General features: G+C 39.2%; 1 protein-coding gene across 3 annotated transcripts in view; it reads left to right on the top strand.

Annotated features, from left to right (window-relative positions):
- FSHR (follicle stimulating hormone receptor) overlaps nt 1-16,071 on the top strand; it is a 215,552-nt gene that overhangs the window by 90,853 nt on the left and 108,628 nt on the right. For all 3 annotated transcript variants that reach the window (XM_063441480.1, XM_063441479.1, XM_063441478.1), the window contains exon 2: nt 12,663-12,734. In XM_063441480.1, coding sequence (XP_063297550.1) covers nt 12,663-12,734 — 72 coding nt within the window. The remainder of the gene's footprint in view (nt 1-12,662; nt 12,735-16,071) is intronic.

The raw sequence follows: 16,071 nt of genomic DNA, 5'->3' as shown, positions 1-16,071 counted from the left end.
TAAATGATCTATTTTTAGTATCACAGGCACAATTCAGAATCACAAATCAAACAACATGTTTGCCCTTTATGCGTTCTGACTGGTTCTCGATTCAGCTACATTTTGGCTCAGAGTTCGGGTATCTCCCAATGGCCCCAAAATTCAATGAAGTTGTTAAAGCAATCCATATGTTAAAATTAGATGGTGGATTATGAGTGGGTCTACTTTTTTCATTATTACTTAAAACAACAAGTTTCAGGACAGATTATCACAATTTATTTTCAAGACTTTATGATCAATGGGCCTTTGGAAAAACACAAAAATTCCAAGAAGTATCTAAAATGAAGATTTACTTGATTAAAATCTTTCCACTAACAATCCACTCAGTTGGTTTATTGCACATTTGGCATGTCTGTGTAAATCAGTTTTATTGCCAAACACTTTAGATGTCTCATAAATGTGTTTATGAACTCTACTCTTAGTACTATAGCTTTCTATTCAATATACCTTATTTATCTATATATATACAATCACTATTGATTTTCACTTCTCACAAAGGAAGTCTAAAGTTCAGGGACAAATTGTCAAAGGTTTATTGTTGTGAGTAATGTAGCAAATAATCTTCTTGTATCCAGTTCTTTTCTGGAAATTAATTTGTTCACTGCTTGAGGTCTACAGTATGCATTAGCCTAAACATATTCTTACCTATCTCACCTCCATATTACATTTACACTTCTGAATATTTCATTCTGTGCTCCGTTTCGTATATTTACCTCTGACATTGTTCTAGTCATTATCAAACAGCCAATAAGTCAATATTACTACCATTTTGCAATGACATATCTCTTGACAATATATTCATTATTCTCTGCCCTCATTTGACATGTCCATTGACTAGTTTAGTATAAAATAACTGGACAACAATGAACATATTGATGTTGTATATATATATATGTTAAAAGGCCTGAACTTGTGGAGGCCTGAATTTGTGGGAGGAGTAAGTCCCCTACTTAAACTCCCAGCCCCTACTCACCTCTGCCTTTCAGCTGATTGTTTTGTCCCCATAGCAACCAGCACTTCCTGTCCAGCTTCCCTCCAGAATTTTTTCCTGTTTCCAGCAGTCAGACGTCCTGACCAGTCCTCTGTCCGTTTGAGGCCTTCCACTCGGTTCCCGGTCAAGGTACCCGGTTTCCGGTCACGAGACCGGCACGTTCACGTAAGTTAGGCGTAGGAAATAGCGCCCCGCTATTTCCCGCCGTTCGGGCCTAAAAACGTAGGGGTAGGCTCCCTCTATCATATTCGTACAAATACACGCTTTTTTAACCGATTTCAGTGTTCACGCCAAAACAGACGAACGCTCGGCACTTTATCACTGCTTTTACATATTCGTACGGAAACTACCTAATCTATTATTATTTATATACACAGTAATATTATTACGGGCATTCTCTTATTTCCGTTTGGTCACCCAGGACCAATCTATTTCGTACGATTAAAACACAAACACCTTGCTCTAAATCCATATTCGGCTAGTTCTTATTCAAATAGGCTACAGTATGCACTAAGTTCTATTTCACGAATTCTACTTTTCTTTACGTATATTCCCTGTTCGGTCATATTGCTACTGATACCTTTTTATGTCAGTTTGGGGATATAATTAGCTTGTTTAAAAATCTGCCTTGTGATTTTCTTTCTATGTTAACCAGTTAATTTGTTTTACTACTTTTTAAAATATCCACGTCTATCATAAACGTACGGTTTCTATACACTGTGGCAGGATGGCCAGGCTCTTCACAAACTTCAAATGCAACAGTCAGGATAAAATAGTACTGCAGTTTATTGTCACTTTCCACAATATATACAAGGTTGTGCTCTCCCACAAAATAAAACAAAAAGAAAATAAATCCTACTCCAACTTGGAGACTTACTAAACAACAGTATTACTAACTATCCAACTGGCCAGCTAATCTAGTTCCCAGTTTTAAACAAAATGAAATACAGCACTTTAAGCAGGTTTCACACAGTACCTTTGTCTCAAGCTTAACTGCCTCCTCTCTCCCAGCTGTTAGACTCTCTGATGTCTTCAGAGGCTAACCTTTTAAAACCCTAGTGCTGGTTAATTACATTCACCTGGTATATAACATTCAAGGGGTGACTCCCACCAATTAACCCCATCATGCTGGGAATAGAGAGCACTCCAATCTATTACTAACATAGAAAGCCTCTCTGACCTTGCCACAACACATATTTACCTATTAAACACTTCATTTTGTCACATATACTAATAAATACTGTTTATAAACACAATATCCGGCACATAAACGTCTGTACTATTCATTTTCCATATAATCACGCTGTCACATATTTTTGGCTTTACAGACTGCATCGGTTTCTCGCTTTTTCTGCGCTAAAGTTGTTTATTTCAAGGTCTTTTATTACAGGAACAGGTATTGTATTTTATCACTTTGCATTATAAAGCCATAGGCCTGAAATGTTTACATATTGGGTTTTATTACTTACCTCCACACCTGTCGTTAACTATGGAATTTTTCTTCGGTTAACCCTTAGCTCCAGTATTATTCTAGGCTTCCCCCGGTTCTACACAGTTAAACCGTTTCGCATAATGTAATTTCTTTATGTCAAACCAAGGTATAGTTCACAACTCGTTTGTTACTACACCTCATATAAAACCTATCACGGTCTCAAGTTCATTACTACTTTTCCACAGGCTTACGCCCACGGTACGTTAAATCTTTACTATTATTTCTACTCAGACATACGGTCATACAGCCATCAGGCTCCGGTAAACACCAAAACCTGACCCGGTACTCAGCCATACCTTCAGGTACTTACGTCTATACCCAAATACGTCCAATCGTCACCCCAAGGCCTCATCCAGCCTTCTCACAAATATCTATTTCAGCCCAGTCACACACTTAAACCTTCCAGATCCCTCAATGCAGGATCTCACGTTGCACCCCTAACAAACAACCTACTCCCAATTCAAATCATACGCCACCACGATACGCATAAATACGTCAACATCTGTCTTAAAGCCTCAGGACTCTTCCTCAAGGACAGCATAAGACGAGACTTACCACACTTATTACCACCAGAAGGTTCCAGATACCATTCGCAAGAAGTCAAGGTTAGTATCTACACAACATTGCAGTCCTCTCACCTTATCCTTAAATATACAATCGAACTGGCTACAGGGTCTAGGCTAATGCCTTAGCGCACCCTATCAGAAAACCCGTCCCAGCGAGGCCTTCCATCCCCCCCCACCTCAACACGGAGGTACGGCCCCACGCCCAAATCATAGTTACAAGCCTCGCATGCCCTACTACAGGGCGCTAGTCAGGGCCTCACCTGTCACGGCCACACGTTTTGATTTCTCTCTACTGTCACCGAGAGGCCAACATCCCGCCACCACGTCTGTGGCAACTACGTCATAAGCCAAATCATAGGTAGAGCCTCTCACCGCCACTTGGCATTAGCAGGGCCTCACCTATCCAAACATTCAACAGTTAAGTTTTTCGCTTTGGCATCTAGCATTACAGTCCAGTTCTTCCATATACACCACCCCACATACCCCGCCTACTTACCTTATGCCCCTTCTAATATATCTTTCACATAAACATTCCTTTTAGAATGTCCCAAGAACCTATTCCAACCAAAGAATTGACAGAAGAAACTCCATTCACGCCTACCAGACCCGGGTCTCCAGGCGAATCACTCACTCTTTCAACCCCCACGTCCTTGAGAGCATGGACTATTCCCATAATTACGGCTGAGCTTAGGCTCAGGGGAATCCCCTTTCCGGCCACAGCTAGGAAGGCTGAACTTTATAGGCTACTTACTCACCAAGCCCCCGAGCCCAGGCCAGGGACTAGCTCTCAAGGACAACCACCAAGCAACAGCACGGCCACCCAGGATACCCTGGCAGAGATCTTGGCCAATCTACAGACCCTCAATAGCAGGCTATCTAAGGTGGAAAGCGCCATCTCCTCCCCAGGTACTACCACGGTAGTCCCAGTCGCTTTCAAGGCTGTACCTACTATACCAACATGCCCTCCTATACACCCCCCTCCAGCACCGGGCACAGCCATTACACCATTTGAGTCACCAGCACACTCCGTCCCTGACTCTATCAGGAAAGATATCCTAGACGGGAAGGATGTGTGTCTGGTGTCCTTGCTCATAGCCTCACAGGATGTACTCGAGAACAAGGCATTCAATTACGGTGATATCTCTGTGGTGCTCAAGACAAGGGATCCCAGGCTTAATCATCTGGTGGATTATCTCACCACAGGGTTCACTAAAGGGTTTCTCACGGGTATTGTAGCCATTCCCCCAGGTACACTAGAATGCCCTAATCTCCAGTCAGCACGTTTAGACCCAGTCTCCATAGACACTCTCATTGCCTCTGAAATCACCAACGGTTTCATGATCGGCCCCTTCACCTCTTCACCATTCTCCTCCTGGCGCACTAACCCCATTGGTATTGGTATTGCTATTCACAAATATTCCAAAAAACAAACAAAAAAACAAACAAAAAAAAAAGTCTAATTATTGATTTATCGGCACCGCACTCCTCTTTTGTTCCAAGCATAAACGCACTCATTCCAGCAGACGAATTCTCACTTCAGTACGTAACCATCGACGACGCCATACAGTCCATCATATCATCTGGTAATCGACCCTGGCTTAGCAAAACGGACATCACAAACGCGTTTAAATTACTACCCATGCACCCCTCACTCTGGCACTTACATGGTGTTAAATGGCGAGGGAAATATTACTTCTCTACACGACTCACTTTCGGTTCTCGAAGCAGCCCCAAACTGTTCGACATTTTCGCAGAGTCACTATGCTGGCTGCTTCTGAACGTCACCAGGTGTCACTCCGTTATCCACTACCTCGACGACTTTTTACTAATAGAGCCAGGGTCACCTTCACCCACAGCAATCAGAAGCACTACTGCACTATTTTCCACACTTGGAGTCCCTTTGTCCACAGCCAAAACTATAGGCCCCACAACTAAATTGACCTTTCTGGGGATAGAACTGGACTCGGTTAACCTCAGAGCTAGCCTCCCCCACGACAAACTGTCACGTTTGAGAGGGGAGATGACTTGTTCCTGCGGAATGATGTTTGCACTAGAAAATAACTTCAGTCCCTTCTCGGATCCCTGAACTTTGCGATGCGCATCATTCCGCAGGGAAGGTCTTTCATATCCAGACTCCTTTGCCTGCTGCACGGAGTTCCGGACTCTGGCACAGTTTCTTTGGACCCCCACGCCAAGGCTGACTTAGCTATGTGGGGGAAGTTTTTGAAGGACTGGAATGGAATCTCCATGTTTATTCCCCCTCTCTTCACCCATCATCCACACAGACGCAGCAGCCAATACCGGTTTTGCAGCCATTTTTGGGAACCACTGGTTCAGGGGCCATTGGCCCACTGATTCGGATGCCTTGCCAGGATTCAGAGAGACCTCAGCACTATTTGAAATTTATCCCATTGTGGCGGCCGCACACACCTGGGGTCATCTCTGGTCTGGCAAGGCAGTCAAATGCTACTCTGATAACTCGGCAGCTTGCGAAATCGTGAACAAAGGGCGATCATCTTCCCTGACCATCATGCGGCTGATTCGCAAGCTGACCTGGTTGGCAGCATCCGGCCAGTTTCACTTAGTTTGTTTTCACATCCCGGGTATTCACAACACGGCCACTGACGCTCTTTCTCGTTCTCAATTTCAGGCATTTTTTCAGGCACTCCCAACGGCTCACCTACAACCATCCAGGACACCACGGTTCCACGATCTAATCCTGGATTAAGCACACTCTTGAACCACGCTAGAGCACTCACTCACCAAGCATTATCACCAAACACGGCTATCACTTACAATAGGGCTCTTAATATATTTAATAAATTCACAGCAGAGTTCGGTTTACAAGGTGACTTCTCTATTCAAACCATGGTGGCTTTTGCCTCTTTTTTCCACCTACACCTTAAACTATCTCGCAACACCATTAAACTATATCTCACGGGGGTCCAGCACCACAGCCTCACCTTTTTTTCCTAACAACACACCTTTCCTGTCTTCATACCCCGTCAAAAAGGTTTTGAAAGGAATATCAAAGGTTTCACCTCCACTCTCTACCATTAGATTACCTATAGATGGGCCTATCTTCAGGTCACTTAGCAATCTCCTTGACACAGCCCCATTCGACATCGGCACAAATACGGTGATCAAATCTGCTTTATATCTCGCTTTCTACGGTTTTCTCAGACCTAGAGAGTTCACCGTAATTTGTCAAGGAGATACGAAGCTAAGACTTAAAATATCACACCTCACTAAAATAGAGGATCACTACCAACTTTCGATCCCTACAACTAAAACCAACCGGTCACTACACCCTACTATAATTCCTCTCTTCCCTACTGATAATGCCTGGTGTCCGGTAAAAGTACTAGACCACCTACGGTCAACTCTGCACGGTCACCTACTGGACTCTCCGCTCTTAACACTACAAGGGCACCCGTTAACCACAGCAAAATTGATGGTTCATATCAGAATTCTGTTATCTAAGCTCGGACACAACCCGATTGCATTCTCTAGGCACTCCTTCCATATAGGAGCAGCCTCTAGCACTAACACACCGGTCCATATCATCAAGAGACTGGGGCGGTGGAAATCCTCCATATATACTGCATATATTCCACAGCCGGAGAAAGAGCTTCGCCAAGCTTTCAGCAACTTGGTTTTGTAAAAAATGCAATAAAGTGTGTATTTCTCGAATTTATCTTTTTGCCCTCTTTTATTTACAGGCCCACTCGTACGTTGGTTTCGGCACACCACAACCAACTTTGCTCACAGTTACTATCCATTACGTATTTAAATTCCGAGCACAAGTTAAAAGGCCTGAACTTGTGGAGGCCTGAATTTGTGGGAGGAGTAAGTCCCCTACTTAAACTCCCAGCCCCTACTCACCTCTGCCTTTCAGCTGATTGTTCCCACCCACCTACACCCTGTTATAATTACATTCTCCTTGGTGGGCCCTCTTTTATTTACAGGCCCACTCGTACGTTGGTTTCGGCACACCACAACCAACTTTGCTCACAGTTACTATCCATTACGTATTTAAATTCCGAGCACAAATATATATATATATATATATATATATATATATATATATATATATATATAAACCCTGTACTGTTATACATTACTATGGCAATAAAAGGTTTTTATAAAAATGTTTTCAATTCATAGCCTGGTATTCATGTAATGGAATATTCGCACAACTGGCTAGCTTCCTGGGGGCATGGCCTGTGGCTTTAGTGTAATATAGGGGTTATCTTCTTTGGAGTCTTTTTAACAGCTAGTGTTAGTCTATGCCCATCGCACTGGGGAAATCAATGTGTTCACAGTATCTTCTTATATCAATTAATTTTATTTTTATCTCGCAGTGCGAGATCTTGTAGTATTATATAAAAATTGCTTGCGATTGAACACACTATTAATGTCCATTTGCATCCATATAATAAAGAATGGAGTTACAGCGCACATAAAGCGTGCTTTAAATATGATGTAAAATAAAATTCTAGATGAAAATGGGTATTTTATCATATTAGCTAATAATATTATTCTTCGGTTTGGCTAGCTGAAACAAGTAGAGGAAAACAGACTCACAACTGAGATGATGTTGGTAATAAAGTTTACATTTTACAATATGCGGCTGATTTTCAACCAACAATAGTGCTTTTTTTAAACAAAACTCGATTTTACCCGTTCATCCGAATTCCATCACAGAAATTGCATATGAATGAATCTTGAAACAAATTAAATGAACAACCACTAAATGTTGTTTTTATTCACATATCAAGTGAAAGATGAAAAAAAAAACAGTAAACAAATCTTTATTTATATATTATATATTATATATATATATATATATATATATATATATACTTTGTACTGCTTCTCCATCTCTTTGTTACCTCTTATCACTTAAATATAAGACAATGCACCAGTGTAGATGAGTGTACTGTAAAATATATACATAGTATTTAGATTTTGCAGTACACTAATTGCCCCATTTTGCCATTGAGCTACCTTAAGTGGTGAGCATTTGTCTTAAATAAAAATATCAGCTTCTGATTAATTGAATTGTAATTATATATTGGTATCGAAATTGGTCTCAGAGGGTGGATAAAATAAAACAACATATGGAACCATCTATAGTTTTACAGCCTAAAACTAACTTATTCCATCAGAGGCTGTTTTATTGCTGTATGTCATTGTTGCATGCTGCTGTTACACATATTGATTTTTGGTTCCTGAGGAAGTCCAATTGTACTTGGATGAAACGTGTAGAACCAATTCTGTTTTTACTTTATTGGTGTATTTTCACATTTTATAAATAAAGCCATATATTTTTTTACCAACATCCTCTGGATTTCAGTTCTCAAAGGAACACACACGGACCAAGGCATGGGTTTACAGCCCCCCAACACCATTGGGGGAGGCACCCTTTGAATGTGTTTATATCTTCAATCTTGTGAGTGCAAAAGATTACCAGCGCACATATATCATTTATAACAGTAATACACTATGTTTTGTTTTTGTGTTCTAGATACAGCCATTTCCCATGTTTTGTTGTTTTTATTCCATCTAAACCTATAATAATAATAATTGTTATTATTATTATTATTATTATTATTATTATGTATAAAGCGCCAACAAATTCCGTAGCTCTGTACAATGTGTGGACTAACAGACACGTAATATTAACCAGACAAGTTGAACGCATAGGAACAGAGTGTTAAGGGCCCTGCTCAATGAGCTTACATGCTAGGGGGAGTGGGGTATAGTGACACAAAAGGTAAGGGTATGGGTAGAAAAGAAGGTTGCTAGAAAAGTTTAGTGGGTGTTATTTTTATTTATTTTTTGAGAGTTGCAAGAGAGGAATCAGGTTGTTGTGGGGAGGGAAAGCTGTTAACAGTTTATTTGATATGAGATTCTACTACTCTACAATCTGTGAGTGAGTACTTTTATACTATATATGAGCACTGGGATGACAATGAGATAACTTTAAATGTATTTACTGCTTTTTTACATACCTGTATGTGTGACTGATTTTATCACGTTATTACTTTTTTTTAATCACTCTACATTTAGTTTGTTCTATCTTTTATATAGCCCAACGTTTGTCTTTTTTTAAGTGGGTCATTCCAGTTTGGAACATGAGCTTTAACTGTTAAAATGGCATAGACCTTCATTGGTCCTTAAAATTTTACATTGTATAGCAATATGAACACACAAAGAGTAGGATCTCCTGCACCAATTACTAAAGAAAGAATAATCTTTGTAAGGGCTATCCAATAAGTGCCCATATTCCCACCATAACCAGAACATTCTAATCTAAAACTCACTTTTTCATCTGAATTTTTTTTTAGATTTTCTTAAATCAGTGAAAGTGCAGTTTGTGTGTAAAAAATGCAAAAACAGATATGAAGACTAATTTTGGCCAGGATTTGTGACTAAGTAGCTACTTAAAATGACTAGATATACCCCATTTTAAATACCCTAAGTTGTCTACTTTCAGTCTCAAAGGTAACATACAAACTGAAATGGGCAAGTCCTATATTTACCTTGCAACTTTCCAAAGCATCATGAAACCTGTACATGGGAGGCATTGGTGTACCTGTAGGGCACGACATAACATAAAAATCTGTGTATTTTATAGGAGTAAAAGATAACGGCATTATGAAATTCACAGTTAAAATGCCACATAGAAATGTGTTAAACTTTTTTTTAGAATTTATTCATATTAAATTGTTTGATATATCAATACTTGATGTGAAATGAAAGCTCTATTTCTCCTGAATAAAGTTATATATAATAAGTGTAGTTGCGCTTAATATGAAAGAGGTAAATTATGGTTCAACACACATATAGATCAAATTGTAGGGTTATTTTTGGTTCAGAAGTTGTACAATGACTTCCGTCCTTAGGGGTTAAATTGGTTAGTTAAAATAGTTCATCAAATCTGTTGAAGGGACACTATAGTCACCAGAACAACTACAACTTATTGAATTTGTTCTGGTGAGTACAATCATTCCCTTCAGGCTTTTTGCTGTAAACACTGTCTTTTCAGAGAAAATGCAGTGTTTACATTACAGCCTAGTGATAACTTCACTGGCCACTCCTAAGATGTCTGTTAGCGATTCTTTCTGGGTCATGGCTGCCTAAAATGCATCCAAACATTCAGTGTCTCCTCCCTCTGCATGCAGACACTGAACTTTCCTCATAGAGATTCATTGATTTAATTCATCTCTATGAGAAGATGCTGATTGGCCAGGGCTATGTTTGAATTGTGCTGGCTCTGCCCCTGATCTGAATCTTTGTCAGTCTCAGCCAATCTATGGGGAAGCATTGTGATTGGATCAGGCTACAACTTCTGATGATGTTGGCAGGCAGTGGGTAGGTCTAAAGGAAACAGGGACAACGTAAGCAGCTGCAGACTTGTATACAAGTGAGATTTTACTATAGTTAAGGAGGCATGAGGGGACCAGGGTGGCTAGATAGTGGAATACATGTTTGTGTTTCTGACCCTATAGTGCTCCTTTAAATTAATAGAGCAAAGTCAGTAAGCAAAGATATTTCTCCAAAGTTGTTTTCTTGCTTTCCATCACATGTATTGTTCCAAGAAAGAGAAGAAACAAAATGTAAAACAGGAATAATATATGTAGCATTAGTAACCATTAAATATATTTTGTTGTCATGCAGAAGAGAATTGTTCTTTGACTTTCTTCTGAAGTTTCATTTTGCCAATTTCAAGAAACTAATTTGACTTTGGAATGCTTTCCATAGAAGTTTCACTCTGAACGTTTATGTCAGTTGCATAATACAACTTATTTTAGCAGATTTTAGCATGCCAGGTTTGTTTTTAAGATTTCAATGAGATGTGTCAGTATAGGAAATAGAGCCTGTTTACAAATGAACAAGGTAATTGTGAGTAAAATCTTGGTTAGTTGAGATTCATCTGCCTATAAATATTCTTATTATACCACAAAAGTCAATGCAGACTTGGGCTAGCGATTAATATTATTGGATCTGTTTCCAACTGGAACAGTTGGAATACTCAGTTACTCCCAGGCCGGTCTGTAGGGCCCACCACTTGTCCAGGGTTTGAGCATTTCTAATTATTTTCCTAAGAATTGCTGAGAAATAACTAGTATTTACATAGCGCCTTTCTCCCATTGAGACTCAAAGCACTTTTCAGCGCACGCTCTCGGAATGAACCGAATAATGCTAGATGTTATTATTACCAAAATTATGGTACACATTTTTTGACCTTGGAAGGATGAAGAACTCAGTTGATCCTGCGGCTTTGTGTTTTGACTACAGGCTCTGTAGTCAGGGAATTTACCAACTGAGCTACCTCACCTAATGCAACTATGGCTTTCATGGGGGAGAGAACTGACAAACACATGACTCTCTTTACAACAATTAATTGTTTAGTAGACTTGTGCGTGGTGAAAAAATCTGATTTGTGAAAAAATTGGTTTAGAGAGAATCGGGTTTCATCCATGTGGAATTTCCATTCTAACCAATTCCGTTCATGTGATTGCTTTAAGAACAACAATTCAAATTAACCAAAATGGCACGATAAAGCACCTGTTAGACTACTACAAAATGTATATATGATATAACTATCGATAGGTACACCGATAGGTGCATTTTTGCGCCATTAGGATCACAGATCAAGTTAGAAGAAGTAGTCAATACAAGAAAAAAGGAGCAATAAAAAAAGCTATCTACATATCGATTATTATATATTTATTACATATATGACATATAAATATATATATATATTTATATTTTTTACTGCTCCTCTTTTTCCCCTCTATGGTTCACTTCTCACTTGGGCCATGATTTGATATTTTTGAATAGGCTTTTCAAACGATCATAATCTAAATGAATCTAAATGATTGGATTTATCTACAAACATTTCCATAGACTTTAATAATAACTTCTGTAGATAAATCATTTGAAATGTTTTTTTTTAACAGATTGTAATTATTTGAAAAGCTTATTCAAAAATATTACATTGAGGCCTTGATCTGTAAATAAATTCAACATTTAGTAGATGTCCTCTAACCATCAGTCATCTTTTTATCCCACCAACCAACTTATTTTGACTCTAAATCACAAAACAAACATTCATTGCTTATTTTTGTTGGTTTTGTGATACGTTCATTTAGCGTTTCGGAGTTGCAAAATTTGCATGTAACTCCGACCCCCCCAAAATTCGAATTAACCAAGATTAATTTGAACTCAAACGTACAAGTCTACTGTTTAGTTTGACATAGTGTCTCTTGTACCCCATACGACTCTGTAGACGGGGCTATTTTCACTAAACGGTAAGCTGCTGTTAGTTCTTGACTACTTTGTAGAAAACAGTTTTTTCAAGAATTAGTAAAATATTTTTTTCCAATAAGTTACTGCTTAGTGGAGACTATAATATAATATTTTTTCAAATAATGCGCTAGAATGACTGAATTTATTTGCTGGGAATTGCGGAATAACATAGATGCCTAGTTTTCTTGATAAAAGACCAAATGCCTTCCTTTTTGTAAATGTTTGTTATTTTCTTCTATTTTTTTATTTTCAGGAGATTTATACTCACAAAAATCACAGTTATAACGAAAGGAGCCTTCTCGGGATTTCAAGACCTTGAGAAAATGTATGTATGAGAAATGCACTCATTTGTTCATTACTTAGCATTTGTATTACTTATTCATTTTTGAACATTTCTAAGATTTTGTGGTAAAATCTTTTAATACATAATATCATACAGTATAGAAGCTATCAAACCATATGCATTTCTCCAGTTTAACATGTTCCCCCGTGACTAATGATTGTCACTTAGTAAATTCAGTTCTTGAAAAAATGGGTTCAACTGGAGAACCTCATTGAGTTGGGATTACTTCTACGTAAAGTCTCATACAGTTCACCTACAGATAGATATCTGATGTTTCGCAATATTTCACTATATATTATTTATAGTTTTTTCTCCCTTATGCACTTTAAAACATTTATATATGAATATTTTATACCAATTCTTTTTCTAGCTCTGTTCACAATAGAAAAAGCTTGGCTAAAAAACACTTAAAGTCCACATTTCTCTCCCTCTGAAAAAACTGTCCAATTTTTAGAATATGTTTCAAATATGTTACCTAGACAGTTCTAATTCCATTCATTCATAAAAGAATGAAGCATGTTCTCTATGATTCTATTTTACACTTTAAAGTGGCACTGTCACCCTCTGGTGACTGTGCATAATTCACCACTGGGGGCAAGTAAAGGTAAGATTTACTTACCTGAAAAATGTTTCTGGTGAGTGCAGCCATCTTTTTTCCGGTGGGTCCTCTTCAGCTCCTGGCACTTCAGGGATAAGAGCCAACATCACTGCTGTACTCTCTGCATGAGTACAGCATTGAAGTTTAGGAGACTGCAGGATTCTCCAGAGACAGAGCCAATTCCATGCAGCCGTTACTGTCGTGATTGACATCATAGCCCCACCTCTAGTGCAACAGTGGTCAAAAGGTAGATCCCTATCTATAATACAACTATAAAGATGCTATACCAGCTGGAGATCTACCATTTGCCCATTCCTGCAATGTTGTATTTGTGAGCAGTGCTTGTGCTCTTGAGTGTAAACATGTTTTTGTAAAGAGTATATGTATGCATATAGGGGTATATTAGTATGTACTGTTGCCATTAAAATGCAAGAGTTTAATAGCATGTAGTGCTTGTATTTGAATGCAGGGGTGTGTTTGTATGTAGTGTTGGCATTTTTAAAAGTAGGTGTGCTTTTGTGTGTAGTGTTGGTATTTGATTGAAGGGGTGCTTGCATATAATTTTAGTGTTTTAATACAGGGGCGTGTTTGTACATAAGGTTCGTGTTTGATTGAGGTGTGTGCTTGTGAGAAATGTTGGCTCTTGAATGCGGATGTACATTTCTGTTTAGCATTGGTGTTTGACTGAAGAAGTGTGTTTTGTAGTTTAAATGCAGGGGTTTATTTGTATGTAATGTTTGTGTTAGATTACAGGAGTGTGTTTGCATGTTGTGTTGGTGTTTGAATGCTTGGATATATGCACATACACACATACACTGCCACATACATACACAATTACACAGATATACATACACATTAACACACAGATACATATACACAAGCACACTGAAGCACACACAAATTCATATACACAGTGACACATGCAGACACCTTGATACATGCACACAATCTGATACACAGTGACATAAACACACACCAAGATGCACATCCTAACAAACAGATACAAGCATACTGACACACACATGCACCCTGACACACAAATGCATACACTGATATGTATACACACACAGTTGCACACTCTGACACACAGATACATGCACACTGACACACACACACGAACCCTAAGACACTGATGCATAACATGGCACACAAATGCGCACACACACACACACACACACACACACACGCACACCCTGACACACACACACTGACCTACATACTTGCACAGATATACATACACATTAACACACAGATTCACATATATACACACTGACACATACAAACACAGGCACACAGATACATACACTGTCATATACACACCTTGAGACACACACCTTGAGACACACAAACACTGTGACACAGACACACACACACACAGTCTGACACAAACACATAAATGTCAATGTTAATATTTGCTTCCTCCCCTGTTATCACACCTTTCTTTTTATGGAGGGTGGCATGCTTTCTGCTGCTGGCTGAGGAGAGTATAGTGGTCTGGTGCTCCTGTCTCTCTCCCTTCATGCTACCAGTGTGTACGTCCGATGCCGCCTCCTCCCTCCCATGTGGCGAGCTCTCTATGTAGCTGGGAGGAAGTGATCAGCTGTCACTTCCTCCTAGTCTGCATATATTGCAGGAGCTTTGTCGGGCTCTTAGAGTGCTGCGGTCCGGGCCCCTGTTCAGCGATAAAACAACAATACCTATCACGTGGCCCTAAGTCCCTGGGTTACCTGGTGGGCCTCCCATAGCTTGTGGGCCCTGGTGCAGCCACACCAGCGGTAGTTCCGCAACTGGCTCCACCCAGTGTTTAAGAAAGTCAGGTGAAGGAAATAAAGAGAGGCAAACTAGTCCCTATTTTGTCTCTGTAAATCTCTTGACATGCTTATGCCAAAAGCTTCCCTCCAAAAAATACAGAGATAAAAATACTAATGGAAGATGCCATGACATTATTAAATTAAAGGGAGCTGCAAAGAAAAGAAACTATTTAGCATCCACTCAGCCCTAAGCAATGATATAGAACATTTCTGAAATGCCTACACAAACAAAGCTACTCAGAGAAGTGCACAATCTAGTTTACCTAAATTGGTATTCCAAGCATCTTAACCACTACAGCCCACTGGAATGGTTATAATACCAGGAGTACCCTGGAACCTGCAGAGTTGCAGAAGCCAAAAGCCATGGTTGTTGCCATTCACTAGCTGAGAGCATCAGATGACTCAGACAATGACTGGCATTCTGTGCAATAAAAGTTGAAGAACATCCCTATGATACTGAATTGACATTTGACATTGGCTGATGACACCAGTTACACCTCTAGCACCTAAGAGGTTAATCTCTGTATGTGCAGAAATTCTAAATTAAATTGAATTGCAGAGTCCAAAAATAATGGCCTCTTCAATTCCACTAATGTCCTAAAGTCCAATAGTGTGATATGAAATGATAAGAAGACAATAAATGAAATCTAGTGCAGTATTTTAAATTCTGGTGATATTAGATGAAAATAAAGAAATACACTTACAATTTTCTGGAGCTTAAAATCAGCTCCAGATGTATTTGCTTGGACAGTATGATCCCCATCTACGGATATGCTGGTATAGGTCCTGGTCCTCTGTTAGGAGATATCCTGGTGGACAGCAATTACAAGTCGCTGGGAATGTTTTATTTCAGTTTGTTGTATTTCAGCAGCACAGGTACACCATCAGAGAAATATAAAAACAGAAAATA

This window comes from Pelobates fuscus, chromosome 2 (genome assembly GCF_036172605.1).
Source record: "Pelobates fuscus isolate aPelFus1 chromosome 2, aPelFus1.pri, whole genome shotgun sequence".
Classification (NCBI taxonomy): domain Eukaryota; kingdom Metazoa; phylum Chordata; class Amphibia; order Anura; family Pelobatidae; genus Pelobates; species Pelobates fuscus.
The sequence above is the reverse complement of the archived record's forward strand: the minus strand, read 5'-3'. Positions and strand labels throughout refer to the sequence as shown.